We start from the raw sequence: 20,222 nt of genomic DNA, 5'->3' as shown, positions 1-20,222 counted from the left end.
GCTATTTTGAGTCGATTGCATGGTGTTGATGCTGATCACTTGTTTCTAGGGATAGCAATGGGGCCTCCGATACCTGGTGGGTCATTACTCTATTAAGGGCTGGGTATAGATCTATGAAAATCGTCACCTGTCAGGTACAAGTTTGTTCAACTTCTACCTGTACCTATGTACCCATGGATGATCAATCTACCAAATCACCAATAGATATGGCTCATCTAGCCACACTATGAAACCCCAATGGCATCTGGCCCACCCTCCCAAAATCAATCGTGTGCGCTACATTGCTGTAGCCCCTCCTGGCTGTTGTGTCATTGCCACCGCCTGACTGGCGTAGTGTCGCTGCCCCTCTTGGTCATCACTTTGTCCTCTGTGTCCCTTCTTGGCTGCTATTGCCTTTTTCTCCGTGGCTCCTCCTGGACACCATCAACACCACCGTCTTCCCCTCTGTCGCCCCTCCTGCCCACCACCACCTTCTCCATTGCTCCTCATGGCAGCTGAGGGTGAGTTACCGGGCATGAGTAACCCGTCAGGTACTCGTTACCCGCACAGGTATAGGTAAATATCGTAACTGTGTGTGGGTAAATTTTATAGCTACTATTTTAGAAAATAAGGGAATTTAACCTTTTTCCATCCTTAAAAATGTAGCTTCATCAAATGCCATCCTTTTTGTGTGTCTGCTACACTTCTCGAGGGCACTCTTCTCTCATGAGCACTAGATAGGACCGGATAACAAGCCCGCTACTCGGCTTGGTCCAACTCGTTTAGATAATGAGCTGGCTTGGTTTATCACCATAATGAGTAAAAATGTCAGCTCGACTCAACTTATTAAAAACTCGAGTCAGCTCGTTTGGCTCACAAGCCAGTTAATAACAATTCACTCATGCTTATTTCTCTATAACAGAATTACCATTCTATAAGTTAATCATCTCGGTACACGTGCATACATCATATGTCCATATTCATATAAATATATGGTGTTTAGTATTTGATTCATACAGAACTGATTGCATCAAACTATAAGTTTTGATCCATGACAATAAGACGACTAGCGACTGCAGTTTCAACTTAGACTTGGTTAGATGTTAGTGTTGTTGTAGCTTGCGATGAACTAAGTAGCTGGATCATAATTTTCTACAGTCATGTGCATCTCAAATTAGTACAACAGTTGTATTAGATCTAGCAGGACTAGAACGGGAAAAGGGACAAAAATGGTTAAAGGGTACCTCAAGATGAAGGACGATGTGGCCTAGCTATCGGAGGACTATTGGGGATCTAGGTGGCTAACGACACGGACATCATGGATGCTGGACTGAGGACTGCTATGGACGGAGAATGGCATTGCCGATTTACCGCTCACCGAGTCGCCAGCAGCAGGCGACTTAGCACTTGGGCCTCACAGCCCTCGCGCCCATGGCTTGAGCAGTAGCCCTCATCCCTCAAGCATCGGTTACGGTGACTGCGGAAGAATAGAAATGAGATACTATGTTAGGATTTTGAGGAGTGAGACTATATATTTGATTATATAAATGGGCTAATGAGCTGCACAATGTTATATAGACTGCTTCCTGACTTGAGCCAGTTTATTATCTAAATAAGTTAAAACTGTGACTTAGCTAGTTAAATTTTAGAATAAGCCGAATCAGACATAAGTTGATCTAGCTTATGAGGTTCGAACTTTTTGTCCAGCTGCCGGGAGCGCTTTTCTTCTCCAAGTTCGACAGAAGCATCGCCCGCCCCAATCTCCTCGTATGAAACGAACCAGATTGATACTTTTTGCCCACGGCACCGTAGCTACAATAGGAGTTCAGCCACGACACCAATTTTGCCTTACCATGTTGGAGCTCCGCCGCACCAATTGACTTCATCCTCCACCGTCGCGCCTGTCAAGTCCGTCGATAGCTCACTCCTCTTTGATGACATGGACCTCGCGCTGGTGGAGTTGGTGCCCAAGTGTAACAGCCCAATTCTAATTTCCAAGTTATTTGAGCGCAAATTAATTAATAAGAAACAATACAAGAATTAAATAAGCAAGTGAATTAAAAATTTGGCTAATAATTAATTCCAATAAGATCTTGCTCAGTGTGCTTGTTATCTTTGTTTAGTTTTTTTTAGGTTTCTCTGGTTTTTCCTTGGAGTTATTGGTGTTTCTAAGTTAATTAAATAACAGAGCAATACAAAGAAATAATAAGCAGTGTGGGAATATATTAAATGAAATGATAAATAAATAGAAAATAATAATAGAAATCATAAGATAAATTAATCAACCTGAAAAATATAATTAAGTAGTATGATAGAAATCATATATCATAAAATAGTTTATAACAGAAAAAAAGGAAAAGAAAGATAAAAATAAAACCCAGAAAAAATAAGATTCCTCTGGGCCGACATCCCATCCTCTACTCCCTTCCTTCCCCTCCTCAACCCAATTTCCCTGGGCCGAAGCCCATTTGTTTCTCTCTTTCCCAGCCTGTTCTCTCCATCTCTTCCCGCGGGCCATCGTTCCTGCCTGGACCAACGTTTCAGGCCATCGATGAGAGCCAAGAACATCGCACAAGTACAGAAAATGACCACACAAGATTAAGAGCCCTACGCAGGGTATACGAATGTTTTCCATTCATTAGGTTCAGACAAACAGAACCCCTCCTACAAACAGTACCAGAAAAGGCAGAAATGTCCTAGGTCGGTCGGGTCCTGTCCTGTCCTGCACACATCATTTAAGTTCTCTGATCCGTGATGAGTGCAGCCCCACCTCTCGCCGCGTGGAGAGCAGCTGCGTGTTGTAGTTGGCATCACCGAGCGGAGTTTTATCAGACATTCTGGGACATTATCAAGCAAGATTTGATGATATTGCTCCACAAGCTGCACTATGAAATCTACCGTTACATAACCTCAATTTTAGGAAAATTATTCTCCTACCAAAAGTTAAAGGAGCATGTCGCATTCAATAATATAGGATAATTTACTTATGGAATGTTAGCTTCAAAACCTTCATAAAAGTGGCCACCAATCTCATAAATGGTGAAGCAAACTATATAATCCACCCCCACCCAAACAACTTTTATGCATGGACATAATATCCTGGAGGGATTGTAATACTACATGAAACTATTCATGAACTCTTTTGAAAGAAATTAAATAGGGTCTTACTAAAAATTGATTTTAAGAAGGCTTATGACAAAGTCGAGTGGCATTTTCACCTATAGAGCCTTCAGGTGAAAGGATTCTCATCAAAATTATGCTCATGGGTGGAACAATTCATCACTGGAGGAAGTGTAGCAATCAAAGTCGCAATTCTATCGAACGGTACATCCAAACCAAAAAAAAAAAAGATTACATCAAGTAGATCCCCTATCTCCGATATTATTTAACATTGTCGCGAACATGCTGGCAACACTGATCGGGATCATAGAGCGAAAAACGCAAGTCAGGTAGGGGGATAGTGTCACACCTTGTCCAGGGGGATCTATCTATTCTCCAATATGCCGACAATACAATCCTCTTTATGTTACATGATCCGGAAAAATGCTCTACGTGCATTTGAGCAATTATCTGATTTGAAAATCAACTTCCATAAAAGCGAATTGTTGCGCTGGATAATGCGAATTAGTATGAAGAATTGTTCGAATGTGGGTGAGCTTCCTTTGCACTATCTGGGAATTCCGATACACTATCGCAAGCTTAGAAACTCGGATTGAAAAGGAGTAGAGGAAATGTTCAAAAAGAGGCTGAGTAGTTGGAAGGGTAAGTATTTTTTAACAGGAGGTAGATTTTTCCTTCTCAACTTAGTTCTTAGTAGCCTCCCAACATACATGATGTCTTTTTTTCCTTATTCTATGAGGGGTACTTAAAAGACTACTGCTTCCATTCCATATTCTACTGGCAAAGTGACAGTCACAAAAATAAGTACCATCTGATAAAATGGAGTGTCAACCTAAAGATCAAGGTGGTTTAGGGATACAAGACCTTGATATTTAAAATAACTCACTACTATGTAAATGGTTATATAAATTAGTGACCGAAGGAGGGGTCTGGCAGAACTTTATTTGAAATAAATACTTGGGATCAAAATATAGAAAGTGAGTTGGATGTCCAGTGATTCTCATTTTTAAGTAGGATTGATGAAGGTGAAGCAATATTTTTCCCCTTTTGGTACCTTCAACATTAAAGATAAAGATGGCTTCCCCGCAAAAAAAAAAAAAAATTAAAGATGGCTCACAAATCAGATTTTGGGAAGATATATTACTAGGAAATTCACCTTTGAGCAACCAATATATTTGCTTCTATAACAAAGTACGAAATAAACAAGACATAGTAGACAATATGTTACAATCCTACCTACCAAATATATCTTTTCATCGGGACCTAATCGATCCAAAATTGATAGCATGGAATGAATTGCTCTCTCACCTTATCAACATCACTTTATATAAGGGCCCGACGAATTTCAGTAGAATTTGAACAAATCTGAAAAATTCTCAATTAATTCACTATATCGGGCACTTATAAATAATGATGTACCAAGAATGAATAAAAAACTTTGGAAACTAAAGGTACCATTAAAAATAAAAATATTCTTATGGTACCTTCGCAAAGATGTTCTTCTAACAAAAGATAATCTAATCAGAAGATAATAGTAAGGTGGTCAAAAGTGTTGCTTTTATCAAAAAAATGAGATGATTAAGGACCTCTTTTTTTATTGCCGATTCGCGAGACATGCATGGTTTATCATCTAAGTGGCTTTTAACCTTTACCCATCAAGAAGTGTTCCAAATATATTTAGCAACAAGCTATATGGTATTAGTAAGTAATGGAAAGTCCAAATAATAGTAGCGATGACAGCTTTTTGTTGGTCGTTATGGCTATGTAGAAATGACGTTGTTTTTAATAAGAGAAAATTAACTCTCCTTTACATGTTATTTATATATATACGCGGTTGCTCCGTACATAGGCTATGTTGCAGTAGCAGGAGTACCAGTATATGGTGGTATTAGCATGTACTATTATGGAGCGAACGATCAAGAAGATTTTTTCCAATTTGGATAGTCTAGACTTTGAATTAATGCTCTGTCACAGCCTGCGAGCTGGATCTTTGTTTCTACTATATTTTTGTTTGTACTTTTTATCTCTTTTTGGCCATATGTATCTAAGCTATGCAGAAATCGGAAGTATATTTTTATATTTTTTATTACCTTGATGTAACAATAAAAGTTAATAAAGTTTCCTAATAAAAACACGTGTCAATCATAGACACAAAGTATGATACAAGTAAAAATAAGATAAAAAAAATGAACAAGGGCAGCTCAGGATACGATGTGACAGAATAATTGGTTTATTATCTGTTTTGATGTTATTGCACATTGACCTCCATTTGGTCCATGCCCAAACTGGCATATGTCCGCTACAAAATAAAATGATCAGAGCTAATACATTACCTGAAACTGTAGAATCTAGATTAAAGGTAGACTATAATATAGTGTAAGTTAAGTCAGAAAGAGAATAATAAAAGCGTTTTTTAGTTGCAAAAATAATCAAATTGGCTTCCTTTGTACGGATCATGGAGCACAAAAACATTAATGATACTAATCTTCAAGAAGAACATATCAGCACACTGCATTCAAAGATAGAAAATCTGGGAAGCAACCAAGTTATCCTGGTCACTTCGACCCATAATTTGACAACATCTGAGAGGTAAGGAAAAATAGAACACTTGCACACCATAAGCACAGAAAAATGAGATGCCTATACTGTGTCAGATTCAGAAGTGGAAAATAAAAACCCTGAAATGCAAATGCAATCTATATGAGTGTGTACCTCATTATTCTTTTAAGCTTATTCTCCGGGCAATGTCCAATATTCATCTGCACGCTTATTGATTTCCTCTGAGGACCATAGGAATTTCAAACTACCATGATTCATACCAGCCTTTCAAAAAAAACTTCCCATACTTCAATCATGTAGCTTCCGTCAGTCTGAATTTTTTTAGTCACCACCCATCTTGTTGTTTAGCTGCGCAAATAGGTCTGCTAGCCAGATTTTCACTTTGCATCCAGCTCTCACCATCTTATTGACACCGATGATATTGACAATGCTCTGGTACTTTTTTTATTCTCTTTTACTTGTCGTTTAGGATATCGATATGGTATCAACAAACACGTTTGATTATTACTTGTGACAACTGTCTCTTGGTAAAAGTTGATAAAAATTAGATGATGTTAAAGTATTTTTTATGACAAATTACTGTTATTTTTATATGTTAAATCCTAATAATTTTGTGTATATTAATAATCAAAGTTTCTAAGGTTTGACTGCACGTATCTTAGAACGATATCTACTTCAGAACGGAGATAGTAAAATACGAGAGCATCTATTATAGTTCAGATCTTACAGTCTTAAAAAAAAAGCACCATTTTTATACCGAGTTGTCACAAAAGAGGACATACACCACCAAATCAGTGTAGTGATAGTAAATGGTGTAAAAGAACACCATGTTTTGTCCGAGAATTGCTGGTGCCACAAGCAAGGTTATACTACCATATTTTCCTTTTATGGAAGAAGAAACGATGAAACATGGAAGCAGTAAACACATTGGCATTTCTTTCTGGGCCATGGTTCCTGTCCAATGAACTGTCGTAGAATGATAACCAAAAGCAACCGGCACTCCCAAACAATACCGGCCGGATTCGTACACACACCGAACCCTGTTTCACCGATGGGATATGCCACAATGAAAAAAGTAACCTTTTTAATCATATAGCTCCTACTCTTTTGCAAGAGAAACGGAAATAGTGACGACCATTGCCAATCGATTTTAAATTCAAAATTCAGAGTATAAATTTAAACGGTTTGTACTTTTTTTTTACTGACCCAGGCTACCGGCTACCACAGCACATGTCACGAGATCACAAGAGCCTCGTTCGTATCCTGCACATTACTATGGAAAATTCATGGATCCAGCAAATTCCAAATGTCTCTAGTAGCTAAACCGAATAAAGAAACAACATACAAAGACTGGCCTTCTTTTGGATTTACTCCATGGAGTCTGCTAGCGCCATTCACAAGGAACTTCCTTGCAAGAACTGACAGAAATTAGTCATAATTGTCAATTGACATAGATCCTGTTTGACACAGCTTTTGCGATTCTAAAAGATTTTATAGGAACTGTACCAAACGGTAGAATTCTATAACAAATTATCAATATACGGCTTCTAAAAATGAACTATAAGATCGGGAAAAACAGAATCACAAAATTCTCCAAAAAAAAAAACGAATTGTGCTGCAGCACAAGCTAGGGCAAACAAAGCCATAAACCCATCCACGGAATGAAGGATAAATTTACATCATGACAGAAGTCACAGAATCAGCGACTAAACGAAAATTGGCGATGACTTGCTTTATAATAAGATTGTTTACTTAAAAAACTGCGACACAGTGACTCAAACCAATACACGATACAGCCTGGGACCAGTAATGCTTCGGATCTAACAAATAGATTTTGCTAATAGTGATAACAATACAGACTACCCCTACAATCTTTTGGTGGTTAGCTTCCACAGAGGTGATGTGCACAGCAATACAGGCAGTGCCAAACAAGCACCTGAAGCGGTCACATTCTAGTATGCTACAACTCTACCTTATTTACAGATCCGGTGATGTAATCTCATTAGCTGTCAAACGGGAACTCAGTGTCATCTTCTTTCACCTTGAACGGCTCAGGGTGGCGACCGGAACAGTATAGATTCCACATCTTGTAGTAAGACCTTTCAAGATTGCACACCTGAAGAAGTTTGCGTGATAGAGTAGGTCAGAATTCAAGATTGTCATCGAGATAACAAATGTTGCTGGGGTATTGTTTTGTATTGTTTTGGGGAACTTACCCAACGAGCTGTATCAAATAAAGGGCAAGTCATGCGAACTTCCTTAAGCTTATTAGTCAATGCTTGAAGCTTCGCCTGATTTTGTGCAAGGTCTACAGCTCTATCTTCATACTCTTTCATGCTAGTAAAATCAAAATGAAAAAGTAAGCCTCCCCACAGTTTGCTGGCAATGCATGAATTGGTTTTAGATTCACATGTACCTGCTAACAATCATCTCTTCTCCTAGCCCGGTAGCTAGGCAGAGGGAACCAGCTACTCTTGTTGCCATTTTCTCTAGTGGAAGGGTGATCATTGGCAAGCCAGCCCACAATATGTCAGTGCCAGTTGTGTGCGCATTGCAGAGGGGTCTGGTCCAGGAAATTCACGAGGACAGGAAACAAGTATTAGTTCTAGGTATTGTGCTTATGAATTGAAAGGAACAAAATGCCATAGAACTGCTTACGTGTCAAGGAAAAGGTCTGCCAATGTACTGCGTCGTATATGCTCATTTTTCATGGCAACATCTGTGAATATGATTTGGTCTGGTCTGACTCCTCTGGCAGCAGCATCTGTATAAAAGGGTATTTTGTGAGTGACTCGTTGCAGATGTCAAGAAGTCGTCTTCATTTTAAGCTTTTGCTTAACAGGTGGAATTAACAGATGTAAACAGGATTACTTACGTGCTCTTACTCTGGCTTCACCAGCTGCTGGGAATCTTAAGAGCCATAATGCGCTGTTGGGAACACGTTTGAGAATATTGCACCTTAAGAATAAGTGAAGAAACAAAAATTAGTCATATCACCGACAAAGGCTCAGTTAAAAAAAAAAAAACCTAGTCTGATCAATCTGATTCGTCAGAGAGCAACATGGGAATCATAAACAAGAAGGAATTGCATAAAACTTGCAGAACATGTAAGAAGTGGATGTTACCATGTATCAAATATTTCTGGATCCATCTTGTAAAGTTGATTGAAGCATGCAAAAATGAACTTATTCTCAGGTAACCCGTAATCAGATCTTTTATGTGGGCATACAGAATTAAGACAATCTCCATTTTTCTGGCACAACAATTACAGATAGAAAATTCATAAACTGTATAAATGAAGAAGGGGGAAGCGAACATGAAGCATTAAGACAAACCTGTTTGTAGTCGTTGACAAAATAACAATGAGGCAAATGGACAAGCTTTTCAGAATATATATTTGCATAGCAAGTCGGAGAAACAAACTGCAGGATCATATATAGAAACTAAATTCAATATAAAAGACTAAAGTCAATTAATTATTGAGACTGGAACCTTAGATGCTAACATACCTCATCTGTAACCAGGTAGTCTATGTATGTAGCACCTGTTGTGCCAGGGAACCCCATGTAGGAAACCTGAATAGGTGCTGGCTGCAATGCAAAAATTTCATTTCTGGCACCCTGTTTCAATCATAAGATTTAGGCGGTGAACAGCAATGTCAAGGAAAGCTGTAATTAGCATAAGGATAGGCACTGACAAACAAATTAAATGGAATACACGTCATATTTCAAAAATACTGAAAAAATAAGTTCTGTTCCAACACTAAGATTTAAGAATGATTACAAGACCTTCTAATTCTACAGAATGCCAATAGCAGATTGCAGGAGCTTCAAGTAATTAGCAACCACAATCCTCAAAATAGAAGTAAATGCATTTGCACGAAAGAAGCAAAACATGCATTACAGCACATCAACAGCAAGAGTCAGGCATTGAAGACAATGAACAAGTCAAACAAACAACCAAAACAATATGTAAACGTGACAGCAGTATTCACCAATTGCACAAGCACTATTTGTTACCTTTGTGTAGCCATTAAGATTTATCAATATCTGTATTTTGTCTTGATTGATAAGTCTGGCAATCATATCAGAGGTCATGGCAGACACATCAACGAAATGCTCGGCCTCAGACTGAATACGCTGTCTCCATTCAGTACCATCATTTTGACTCAGCGCATAGCAGAAGACCTGTTGTTTCCATTCATGAGTCGGAGGTAGAGAACCTTGCAACATAAACAATATAATAGGAGGAAAAGGATAGAATGGAAATGAAAAAAAACCTCAATATTGTCGCGATCATGCATTCCAAATACTGATCCCATGAGATGGGAGAGGGGATGATTGCCAAAATCACTACTGACATATCTGTAACAAGGGAATCCCAGTTATTCAGCTGTTGCAAGAATCTTTCAAATTCAACACATTGATGATTTTTCATACATACCCCACCCTGAGTCGGCAGTGTTTACCCTCCGCTTTTACAGGAACAGGGGGTGGATGCACAAAAGGTGGCAGTCCAAAACGGTAAGCAATCAAGGAACAATGAGCAGCATATTTACGGCTGACAAGTACAAAAAAAGTCAAATTTAACAAACAAGAGATGATCTATATTAATTACGTGAAGGAACAGCCAAGTATTAGGATATGCACCTTATTTCCAATGCAAGCATCGGATCAATAGGATAGGCAATGGCATGGAAAGGTTGCACACTTGGAAGTACTGACATCTACAGGAAACAGACAAGAGAAACATAAGTTGGGGAGGAAAAAGGATTGCCTCATTTTCCAAATGGAATTTGATTCATTTTTGGTGAAAAGGCTTACCTTTATTTGTCTTCTAATAATCTCTTCGACATCACGAAACATGGCATCTCTGTTTTCCCAGTCACAGACACACTGAATTGGTCCAAAAGAAAATGCTATACATTAAGTGATTCCTTTAAAAGGTAAATTGCTGGAAGCCGCCAGACCAAAACCTCAACAATATAGGATTACAAAGGTAGCAATGCTCAGAAAACAGAGACAAAAAAAAAATCCAAATGTAAAGAAACCTTAAGTTTATCCTAATGAAAGGTTTGCAGACCAATACAATATTAAGCCACTAAACCAATATCAGTGATTTTCATCAAATTTGACTAATAGTTAACTTGCACAGACCAAGAAAGTAGCAGTGAACTCTTTCTTTGAATCAACTTAACTGTCATAACTTGTAAATCGCAACCGCAATATACACAACTGTACTAATTTGCACATCAGACCATCAGATACAATGCTCAGATGAATATATTCTATCATATCTTTTTGTCCTGGAAATTACAGGTCTACAACCTTATTTTGAATCTTTATTTCATAAAAGCATGCATGCGGTATAGGCAAATTTTTCCTGTGCGATGATTACACCAAATTGCAAGTGATTACCTGTAAAGTATGCAGAAGATTGCATGTTGCTTCCGGAAAATCAAGACGCAGATGGAGAGCTTGTTTGTAGCTAACTATAGCTGTTTCCACGTGTCCACTGCAGAAATATTACAGTTTACAAAATTTATACTAGCGCAAACAAAAAAATGATGACGGAAGTTAAAAGCAGTACAGTTAGCTTTACATAGGGTCAAGCTCTGTAGAATACCTGTCTTTGTAGGCTGAGGCTAAGTTGGCATGGGCTTCCGCCATGGTTGGCCTGATTGTGGCAGCCTGAATGTAATCCTGAATTGCTTCGTTAACTCTACCAATCTCCTTGAACGTATTCCCTCTATTAACTAGTGCATCAACTGCCGTAGGATCTATACGAAGTACTTCCGCATAACATGTGATTGCATCAGCATAGTTTCCCTGGTTATACACAAGACAGCGAAATAGGGATAAGATGGCAGGTATGGGTGTGAATGTTGTCACTCAAGAACTACACTAAATCGCGAGTAGAAATTCTCTGCTTTGGCCAGGCAAAACAAAGGGGGGGAAAGCACATGCTGGTACCTGTTGCTTGTATATCACAGCCAAATTGTTAAGTGGGGAAGATAATCCAGATGACAAAGATATAGCTGCTTTATAAAATGAAGCAGCAGCACTAATCAAGTTCCTGCAGTGTATTTTAGTCACGATGAGCTTATTAGAATCTTTTTGAATTGCAAAAAGAAAAAGATTAACGCTAAGGACATTTAACTGTAAGAATCTCACCACTCCATGTATATGTTTCCTAAGTTAGTAAGAGCTTGTGGGTGGTTTGCTTGCAGTGCAAGGCACGACTGCACACATAGATCTTGATCACAACCAAATCAACATATAAAACAAGTAAAACAGAAAGCAAGAAAACATACTCTGTAGCAGTTAATTGCTTCTTCTACTCTTCCAGCATCTTTAAGTGCATTGCCCTAGAAAAACCAAAAACTATCAACCCAACTATTTATTTTATACACACGTGGACAAAATGTGGTTCAGTGACTAACCATGTTATTGTATGCTTCAACGAATTGTGGGTCGCAGACTATAGCTTGATTGTAACAACGAATTGCCATATCAAGCTGGCCTTGCTCATAGTAAATAGTAGCAAGATTACCTGCATGAAAATGTTCCCCCTTCCTTTGTATTACGAGGTATACTACGGCTCTACTTTGAAGGTAAAGAAAGGACCATTCTCTTGTAAGCTTGTTCGTATCTCACCGATGATGAACATCTAAATGAATGAACTCAGAGGATAATATTTAATTAGTATTTACATGTATTTTGTTGCAGAATGTTCAAAATCTTTTTAGGTGGGAAAAGACCCTGATACAAAGAAAGAAAGAAAAAACAGGGTTCAGTGAAATACTAAATGAGAACTATGAGGCATACCATAAGCCATTGCATAGTTAGGACGTGCTTGCAATGCACGCTGATAACACATAATGGCATCTTGAGGTATTCCCATAGCCTGGACAACCAAAAAAAATTAGATCCACTTTTTCTCCAAGACCAAAATTGTTGCTAGGATCTCTGGTAACAAGTTGTGTCAGAACCTATAAAACGTACCTTATACACATTCCCTTGATTAAGATATGCATCAGCGAAAGATGGCTTAAGTTTAACAGCTTCCTGCAAGTTCAAGAGCAAATACAGTGTAAGGGCCATTAAACACCTATAATTGCCATCAGCTTGACAAGTGGGAGGCTCAAAACAAATAATGCTATTCTCTTTGAGAACGTAATAAGGAAGCACTATTTGACAATATGTATGTTTGACGAGCAACTGGGTACATAGGTTATAAGGGAATAAAAATGCACCAAGCATGCCATGATACTTCCCTTGTATTGTTGAAGTTGAATTCCATCTGATGCAATGAGAAAGTACTTTTCTGCAGGTTTTTTTCCATCTATTTCATCATCTGGGCATTTATGACAATGGAAGGTAGTGCCATGTACAAAAGACAAGGCCCATGAAGAGAGAGAAATAATGTAACCTAAAACCAAAGGAGAATCTCTACACTAAAACGTGGCATATCAAAATCAACAGAATGATGAATTAGCTTGAGGTATTTGACAAAGCATGTTTCATAATATCCCATCACTATGATCATTGAACAAATCATCATGCCAATACAAATGCATGGAGTATGATATGTGCTCTGTACTAGATTGTATGTAAATAGAATGATCCAGGACCTTTACATGCGCACCACAAACAATCCAATTCAGAATCTAGGGGACCTCAAAAAAATCTGTAAAATCAAGCGTAATGATGCACACTAAATTCAATTGTGGCATTTACCTTATAGTACATTAAAGCTTTGTCAAGGTCTCCTGCCTCCATGAATAGGCCAGCAAGGTTTGACCACGCAATTGCAAAGTGAGGATCTATACGCAATGCTTCGATGTAGCAACTGTACGCCTGCAAGTACAATCGACATGTCAACTCACAAAAATAATCAGTAGTTCAGTACACAGCTGGGGCCAAGGTTCCTTCTAGGAGTTGCGTGCTCAAGCAAACCAATAACGAATTAGCTAGAATAGTAAAGTTAAGCATCTTCCTAGCACATTATAAAACAATCCAAACAATTAAAATGTAACTGGCCAGTTCACAATAAAATGTAGAACCTACGTGACAGATAAACAGATATATGTACATATGAAACACAATATAATAAAAAGGAACACGTCAATACATGCAAATGGGGAAAATTGAGTGCAAAGAAGATTAAGTGACAACTGACAAGTATCAAGGTTTAAAAGATTAAGTTGCATACCTCTTGGACGAAACCTTGGGCTTTCATCAGATTTCCAAGATTGCTGTGTGCATCAACCTAAATCACCGCAAACTGGCATCAGTCCACAAACCAGAAGACCTATTAAGTATTAACAACTTAACATGAACTCATGTACGTACCAATCTAGGATTTATGGCAAGTGCTTGTTTGCAGCATTGAGCTGCCTCATTCAATCTCCCATTCCGTGTATACGCACTAGCAAGATTTGACCACGCATCACAGAAATTTGGCCGCAGCTAAAAGATTCATAGAAAGACCACCAATGAGGGGAATTTTTTTCATAATTTTATGTTTGCAACAATCAAAATCCATTAAACTGGACAAGGACAATAAGCACTTCTAGAATATTACAAACACAAACACCAAAGGTAAATAATTCACAAAAAAAAAATACCAAAGGTAAATAAAACAAGCTTGTAAATATTACATATGTCCAATAGAACAAAGATGTATGTCCAAGATATGCCTTTGCCTTAGAACATGGTAACATTGATAAACGAGAAAGGTAAAAGCAACTCTAAAATTCAGAGGAGTGGTAAAGCAGATGCCAGGACCTTATTGTCAGAAAATGCAGACTATTTCCCTTTCCAATTTCATGTACAGCATTTCTTGAATATCATGCATTACAATTTAATGCTTCTAAGCCAATTATCCGTGGGGAGCCAAAGCAACTTGATCCCTAATTTCCGAAGAAGGAGATATAAGCAAGACCAGAAACGAACCTGAATGGCAGTAAGATAGTAACGAATTGCAAGATCAATATCACCTTTCTCCTACACATAAAAAAAAATACATTTATTTCAGAATGTTACACAGAATTGATTTTCAGGGTAAACAATATATATAAGGCAGTAGATGATTTTCGTGAAATTGTGTCATTAAACTACCTTCCAAGCATTTGCCATGTTGCCATAGCACTCAGCAAAGTGTGGATCAATGGCAAGAGCCTCCTCATTCTTTGCAATGCACATGTCATAATTACGAACCTGCAGCAGAAAGGGATCCCAATCTTGTTAGAAATTTTCAGGTGGAAAACACCAAGGCTGTATGCTTAAGAGAGCAAGAAATGAATAATCACCTGATAGTAGATAGCTCCAAGAAGGAGCAAGTTATCAGTTCGATGTGGGTTCTTCACGTAAACCACATTACCATGCTCTAATGCCTCTCTGTACTTCCCTGACCTGTAGTTCTGATGAGCAAGTGCCAAGTGACGTTCTTCATCAACAGCTACACCATTCAAGTAACCAACAAAAATTTCATTAGGCCTACCAGCAACACACATAAACAAAAGGAAATTGAAACTCTGCAGGATTTATCAATAGTTTCGTTTTATCTGAACAAGACAAGATAATACATGTAATCATTTTCCACTCCCACCATGTTCCAAATCAAAATATCAACTCCAATCTATTTCATACAGCTAAAATTTAAAATTCAAATAGCATGAGAATATTGTGAATGGATGTCAAAAGTAACTTTCTCTAGCACAATGTAGCACGCCATGCTGAACTTCAAGGCAATTTCAATGATTAGGCCAAGATTTAATGATTTTGCGAGATGTGAGTTTCTAGTTCTTACACCAAACAGGCTTTGAGATACTCATGACTATTGTATAAATCTTCACACAGGATTTGAAAGTGAAGATTGTTGTCAATGTAAACTATTAAAGCATCAGTTCTGCAGAAACATGAATCACCAAAGTCACACTTCCAAATATTCCAGAACCAGACTCACACTCTATTTGGCAATCAGTGCTTCAGTTGAAATAGTCATCACAGTGAAATCCACAATTTTAGCACCAATGATAACTAGCTGCCAGTACTGAGCTAATTCAGCCCCTTTTACCGATAAATATGGCACACTTTGGCTCATTGGTAATACACAACTCCAAAACATAATTCATAAATCTAATCTAAGAGCTAACTGCCACAAATTTGTGTGCAGTTCTTCACAAATATGGTGCCTTTTTGCTAATGTAATATACCACGGCAGTAAATCAATGTTCAGAAAAGTTGTCAATATCATCAATCTCCTCACCTGAACCTTGGAGATAAATATACCATTTCCATTCACAAATCTGAATGGAAAAACAGCCTTAACAGTTGATAATCCACACAAAAATATCAAATTCTGATTATGGTCTTTTGCCAAATTAGGCAAGCAACCAATACAGTTAAAATCTCACCGGCATACTACTGATTCAAGTGCTCACCCATCCTTGGAACCCAAGGATAAGACAGCAATTTCCCTAATAGCTATGCTGCCCTTATGCATACCACCAAAAAATTGCAATTTTCTAAAGATAGGCCAAAACTAAAGATGTGAACTATTAATAGAATATATAGGCCACCAGAAACTAAGATAGCCTATAATATTATTCTAGAACCTCTTTTGCCCACTTATCTTAGTCGAAATCAGATTTCCTGCAAGTTGCAGTTTCTAATCCAAATCAACCAAAAATTATATATTCTTCCACTTAATTTTTCTTTAAAAAAATGACCACAACACCATCGCGTCTCCGAAGAGACACCAACCAAGAATTATTTTCCCCACAAGAGAAAAGGACATTTTCCAAATCTAAGACGAAATTAGTCGTCGCTACTTGCAGCCCACCACAAGGGGAAAAGGAAGGGAAAATTGGTTAGATCTTAGAACAGAAGCTCGAATTCTCCCAAACAAGGACGCCACGACATTTCAATTTCCGATCGGGCGAAAAATAACTCGGATCAAAAGATGAAAAATCGCGTGTAGCTCAAGTCACCTCCTCCGAGCTGGCCGGGCTTGGGCTTGGTCTCGGGCTGGGCTGCCCTGTCGTCGAGCGGCGCGGGCGGCAGCAGGAACGAGGCATTCGAGGGCTCCTCCAGGTCGGCGTGGCCCACAAACCCTAGCCAGTCCACGCCCCCACCGCCGCCGCCGAGCACAACCGGCTGCGGCGCGTGGTTGCGCGCGTCGGCGTCCCCGGCCCCGTGCTGCTGCAGCGACAGCATCTCCACCCTCGCGGGGAGACCTCCCTAGCAAGGACGCTGGCCGGAGAGCCCAGATCGCCGGGCGGATCGACCCCTCTCCGCGCAAGAGGGCGATGCTCGAGGCTTGGAGAACCAGGAGGGGAGGGGGACCGTATGGGGGAATCGGGACTTCGGTAACGGAGGATGCTGCGGGGGAAGAGAGAGAAGGCTCGGGCGAATTTTTATACGAGAGATTGTGATGGCACAGTAAAAAATTTAATTAGGTTGGTGTTATTATACTTTTGCCCGATTCGTAAAATATTATTATAATTTACGAAATCGGGTATGTGCTATTACCTCTTATTTAAAAGATATCATTATATATAAATGTGGATGATAATACCTTTGTCTTCTTCTTAGCTCACCCATCTCTATCTCTTTCCCTATTTTCCATAGCTGCCACTAGCCCTCGGTGGAAACAGAACCCATGGTCGGTTGGCTTAGCGGGCTCTTGCCAGCGGCGAACGATGGCACGGCTCAGCAATTGAACGGCGGTAAAAGCATCAGTGTGTTGCCGAGGTTCTATTTGAGGCACTCGCAGCATCGTCAGTAGTCGGCGGCGAGCTTAGATGTAGCCATGGTCTGTACCCCATCGCAAGCGGGCGGTGGCATAGCTCGATCGGCCGAGGAAACCTAAAGCATCTACATGTCCGTGCAAACTCTACTATGTGCCTCTTGGCCGATGGGCCCGATTGGAACCAGGACGGTGGTGAGCACTATGGTGCGGCAACACCTAGCTCGTGCGAACAACCTCTCCGGTGACAAGCCGGAGCAAAAGTGGCACACGCAAAAGCTTCAATGGGTCGCGGGGAAGCTCTCCAAGGTAAGGATTTGAGAGACGGAGCAGCAAAGAGATGACAGGATGGTGAGCGGCAGAGAAGGTTGGTCGACGTCGAGGAAGAGGGCGTCGGTGCTCCAAATCGGTAGCCACCCCGCTCCGGTTCTTCCCTGACCGAGGCGGCGCGTGCATGAGAACCACCTCAGTGAGGGGAGGTGATCCCCTCACCGATGGGGGCTCAGAGGGAGCTCGAGGCTGGAGGCGACGGATCAGCAAGGCGGCATGCGCACTGTGGCGGCCTGGGCCAGAGGGGAAGGGGAAAGGGAGGAGGGAGAGGAGGGGGTGCGGGTGGCGTAGGTGCTCACTGGGGGCGACGCGGAGGGAGAGGACAGCCGGAGGTGCCGCGGAGGTGGTCGGGGCGTGGTCGGTGAAGCCAAGGAGGTTGCGGGGTGGAGTTAGAGAAGGAAGATGGGACAATTATATCCAATATATGCAAAATACGTATATCGATGGTATGTTTTAAATAAGAGGGAAATTGTAATGGCGTATGCCCGATTTCGTGAATTATAATGTCATTTTTTGAATCAGGCAAAAGTTAATGGCACCAATCTAATTAGTTAAAAAAAAGAGGATAACGAAAGGGGAGCAACCAGTTTTGTTAGGAATGTGTTTGTTTCACCAAATCTCCCCTATCTTTGCCTAACGGATGCGTAGAATCTTGAAAAAAACAATATTTGATTGATTGTATTCATTGTTGTAGTTTATTTTGGTGGGTGCAAATATACTATCTCATCTTAACCTGAGTGAAGCTTGATTCAAGTTGTGGGGGGAATGGTATCTCACTGGTTCCTTGAACCCACTTTGGCTTCAACGAGCCTAGGAAAACCATATATGAGGGTGGACAGCCATAATATATTAGAAAAGTGGTTTTGGAACTTGTCTTGCAGAGGTGGAGCTGAAGGGAAGGTCAACGCTAAGCACTAAAGTCGGAGGTCTCGAAGGGCACACCAAAGGATTCCAGGGAGGCTCAAATAGATACTGGGCGTTGGACGAAGACTTGGAGGCCAAAAGCAACCCTTTGGTTGACAAGGGCAAAGAGCATGGCGAAAGATCATTTATGATAAAGTAAAGGACCTGAAGGAGAGCTCGAAGGAGGTCAACTATCAACCAAAGGGAGGCACAAAGGTGGCCCGCCATTAGGCCAAAAGGTTAGCTGACGCACAAGGTCGATGACGCAAGACACGTGTCACATCTGGATCGATGTAACCGTTGTAATAGTGTAGTGGTTGTAATACCCTTAATATATTCTAGGAATATATAAAGAATAAGGGTATTAATGTAATGATGAATGGAGTAGTTGAGGCATGGCTATAAATACTCTTACCCAACTAATGTGATTGGATTGAACAGTCAATACACCATTAATTGCTAGTCCACTGTGTGAGCATTGTTCCTGTGTTGTGATCGAGATCCCAACATTTGGCGCCGACCATATGGATCGAACCCACGACCATGTGGTGATCCATCATGCCACCAAAGACTAGGAAGGGGAAAGCACAGCGAAGAGAGACCACATAGGTGGAAGTGGCCAGGGCTTCAATCGAGGCCCCTCAAGTCGAAGCACCTGGAGAAGGCGGAGTTGGAGTAGGCGAAGCAAACGAATAGGATGTTCAAGAGGACCGTGGGGTCAGGGCCCACAAGGGCAGTGACGCTCAATACAAGTGGCATGTGGAAGAAGAAAACAAGCAGATACAAGAGTTACATGAAGAGCTCAGGTCTCTTCACCAGTCCATGTCCTCCCAGCAAGAACCTTTTGGGGGACTCAATGAATACAGGGATCTAGAGGTGGCTCGTTGGCGAGAGTCGGAAGAGCCTATCGGCCTACAAGCAATAGACCAAAATTCTCCATTGTCTCTGTGTCTACAAACAAGGACATGGCCTTTGGGATTCAAGATGTTGCGACTGCACTTGTATAACGGTGAAGCAAACCCAAGGGAGTTTGTGATGTGCTTCGAGGCCGGAGTGGAATCCACCGAGGGGATGATTCAACCATGGCTAAGGCCTTCATCCTCACCATCAATGGAATCACTCTTTTGTTGTATACTTCCCTCCCTCCGGGGTAAATATACTCCTAGGAATAGCTCCAAGAGGCATTATTCTCGCACTTCCGGGGCAACTACGCAACTCTGGTCACCGTTGGGGATTTGTTTGTAGTAAAGCAAAAGGAGGGTGAAAACCCAAGGGAATTAACCCATCGTTTTGTGTGAGTGAAGTGCCAAGCAAAGGGTCTTAGCGACGACACGTGATAGATGCGACAAGATAAGGGCTTTGGGCTGGGGCATTGACATCGTGCATGGCACGGAAGCTAGTCAAAGACGTCGACAAGCTATTTACCAAAATGGATTGAGAGCAGAAGAGGATGACCTTCGGAGGCACGCCGACAAGCAGTCTTCAGAGGCTCGAAGCCACAAGTCGGGCAAGGAAAGCAAACTTTGTGGGAAAGAAAGGGATGCACAGTTGAAGGGGAACCACGAGTTCTCGAATAA

At 40.5% G+C, this 20,222-nt stretch overlaps 1 protein-coding gene and 1 long non-coding RNA gene across 2 annotated transcripts; both read right to left on the bottom strand.

The window, feature by feature from the left end:
- Nucleotides 1–5,362: 5,362 nt before the first annotated feature.
- On the bottom strand, nucleotides 5,363–6,720 carry LOC133917502 (uncharacterized). The gene is made up of 3 exons (XR_009909688.1): nucleotides 6,485–6,720; nucleotides 5,812–5,879; nucleotides 5,363–5,398 (listed from the first exon to the last, which is right to left on the bottom strand). It is a non-coding gene; the product is annotated as an uncharacterized LOC133917502 (long non-coding RNA).
- A 645-nt stretch (nucleotides 6,721–7,365) lies between these two features.
- LOC133918938 (probable UDP-N-acetylglucosamine--peptide N-acetylglucosaminyltransferase SEC) lies at nucleotides 7,366–17,062 on the bottom strand. The gene is made up of 28 exons (XM_062363077.1): nucleotides 16,655–17,062; nucleotides 14,972–15,120; nucleotides 14,781–14,879; nucleotides 14,616–14,666; nucleotides 14,013–14,129; nucleotides 13,873–13,929; nucleotides 13,398–13,517; nucleotides 12,663–12,725; nucleotides 12,486–12,564; nucleotides 12,101–12,210; nucleotides 11,972–12,025; nucleotides 11,832–11,899; nucleotides 11,631–11,733; nucleotides 11,284–11,486; nucleotides 11,076–11,172; nucleotides 10,482–10,553; nucleotides 10,308–10,384; nucleotides 10,102–10,218; nucleotides 9,938–10,022; nucleotides 9,678–9,845; nucleotides 9,168–9,278; nucleotides 8,994–9,080; nucleotides 8,784–8,911; nucleotides 8,534–8,616; nucleotides 8,317–8,422; nucleotides 8,075–8,221; nucleotides 7,875–7,995; nucleotides 7,366–7,774 (listed from the first exon to the last, which is right to left on the bottom strand). The coding sequence occupies exons 1-28, from the start codon at nucleotides 16,878–16,880 to the stop codon at nucleotides 7,661–7,663; spliced, it is 3,012 nt and encodes a 1,003-aa protein (XP_062219061.1). The 5' UTR covers nucleotides 16,881–17,062; the 3' UTR covers nucleotides 7,366–7,660.
- Nucleotides 17,063–20,222: the final 3,160 nt, after the last annotated feature.

This window comes from Phragmites australis, chromosome 5 (assembly GCF_958298935.1).
Source record: "Phragmites australis chromosome 5, lpPhrAust1.1, whole genome shotgun sequence".
NCBI classification, from domain to species: domain Eukaryota; kingdom Viridiplantae; phylum Streptophyta; class Magnoliopsida; order Poales; family Poaceae; genus Phragmites; species Phragmites australis.
This window is presented reverse-complemented; position numbering and strand designations above follow the sequence as displayed.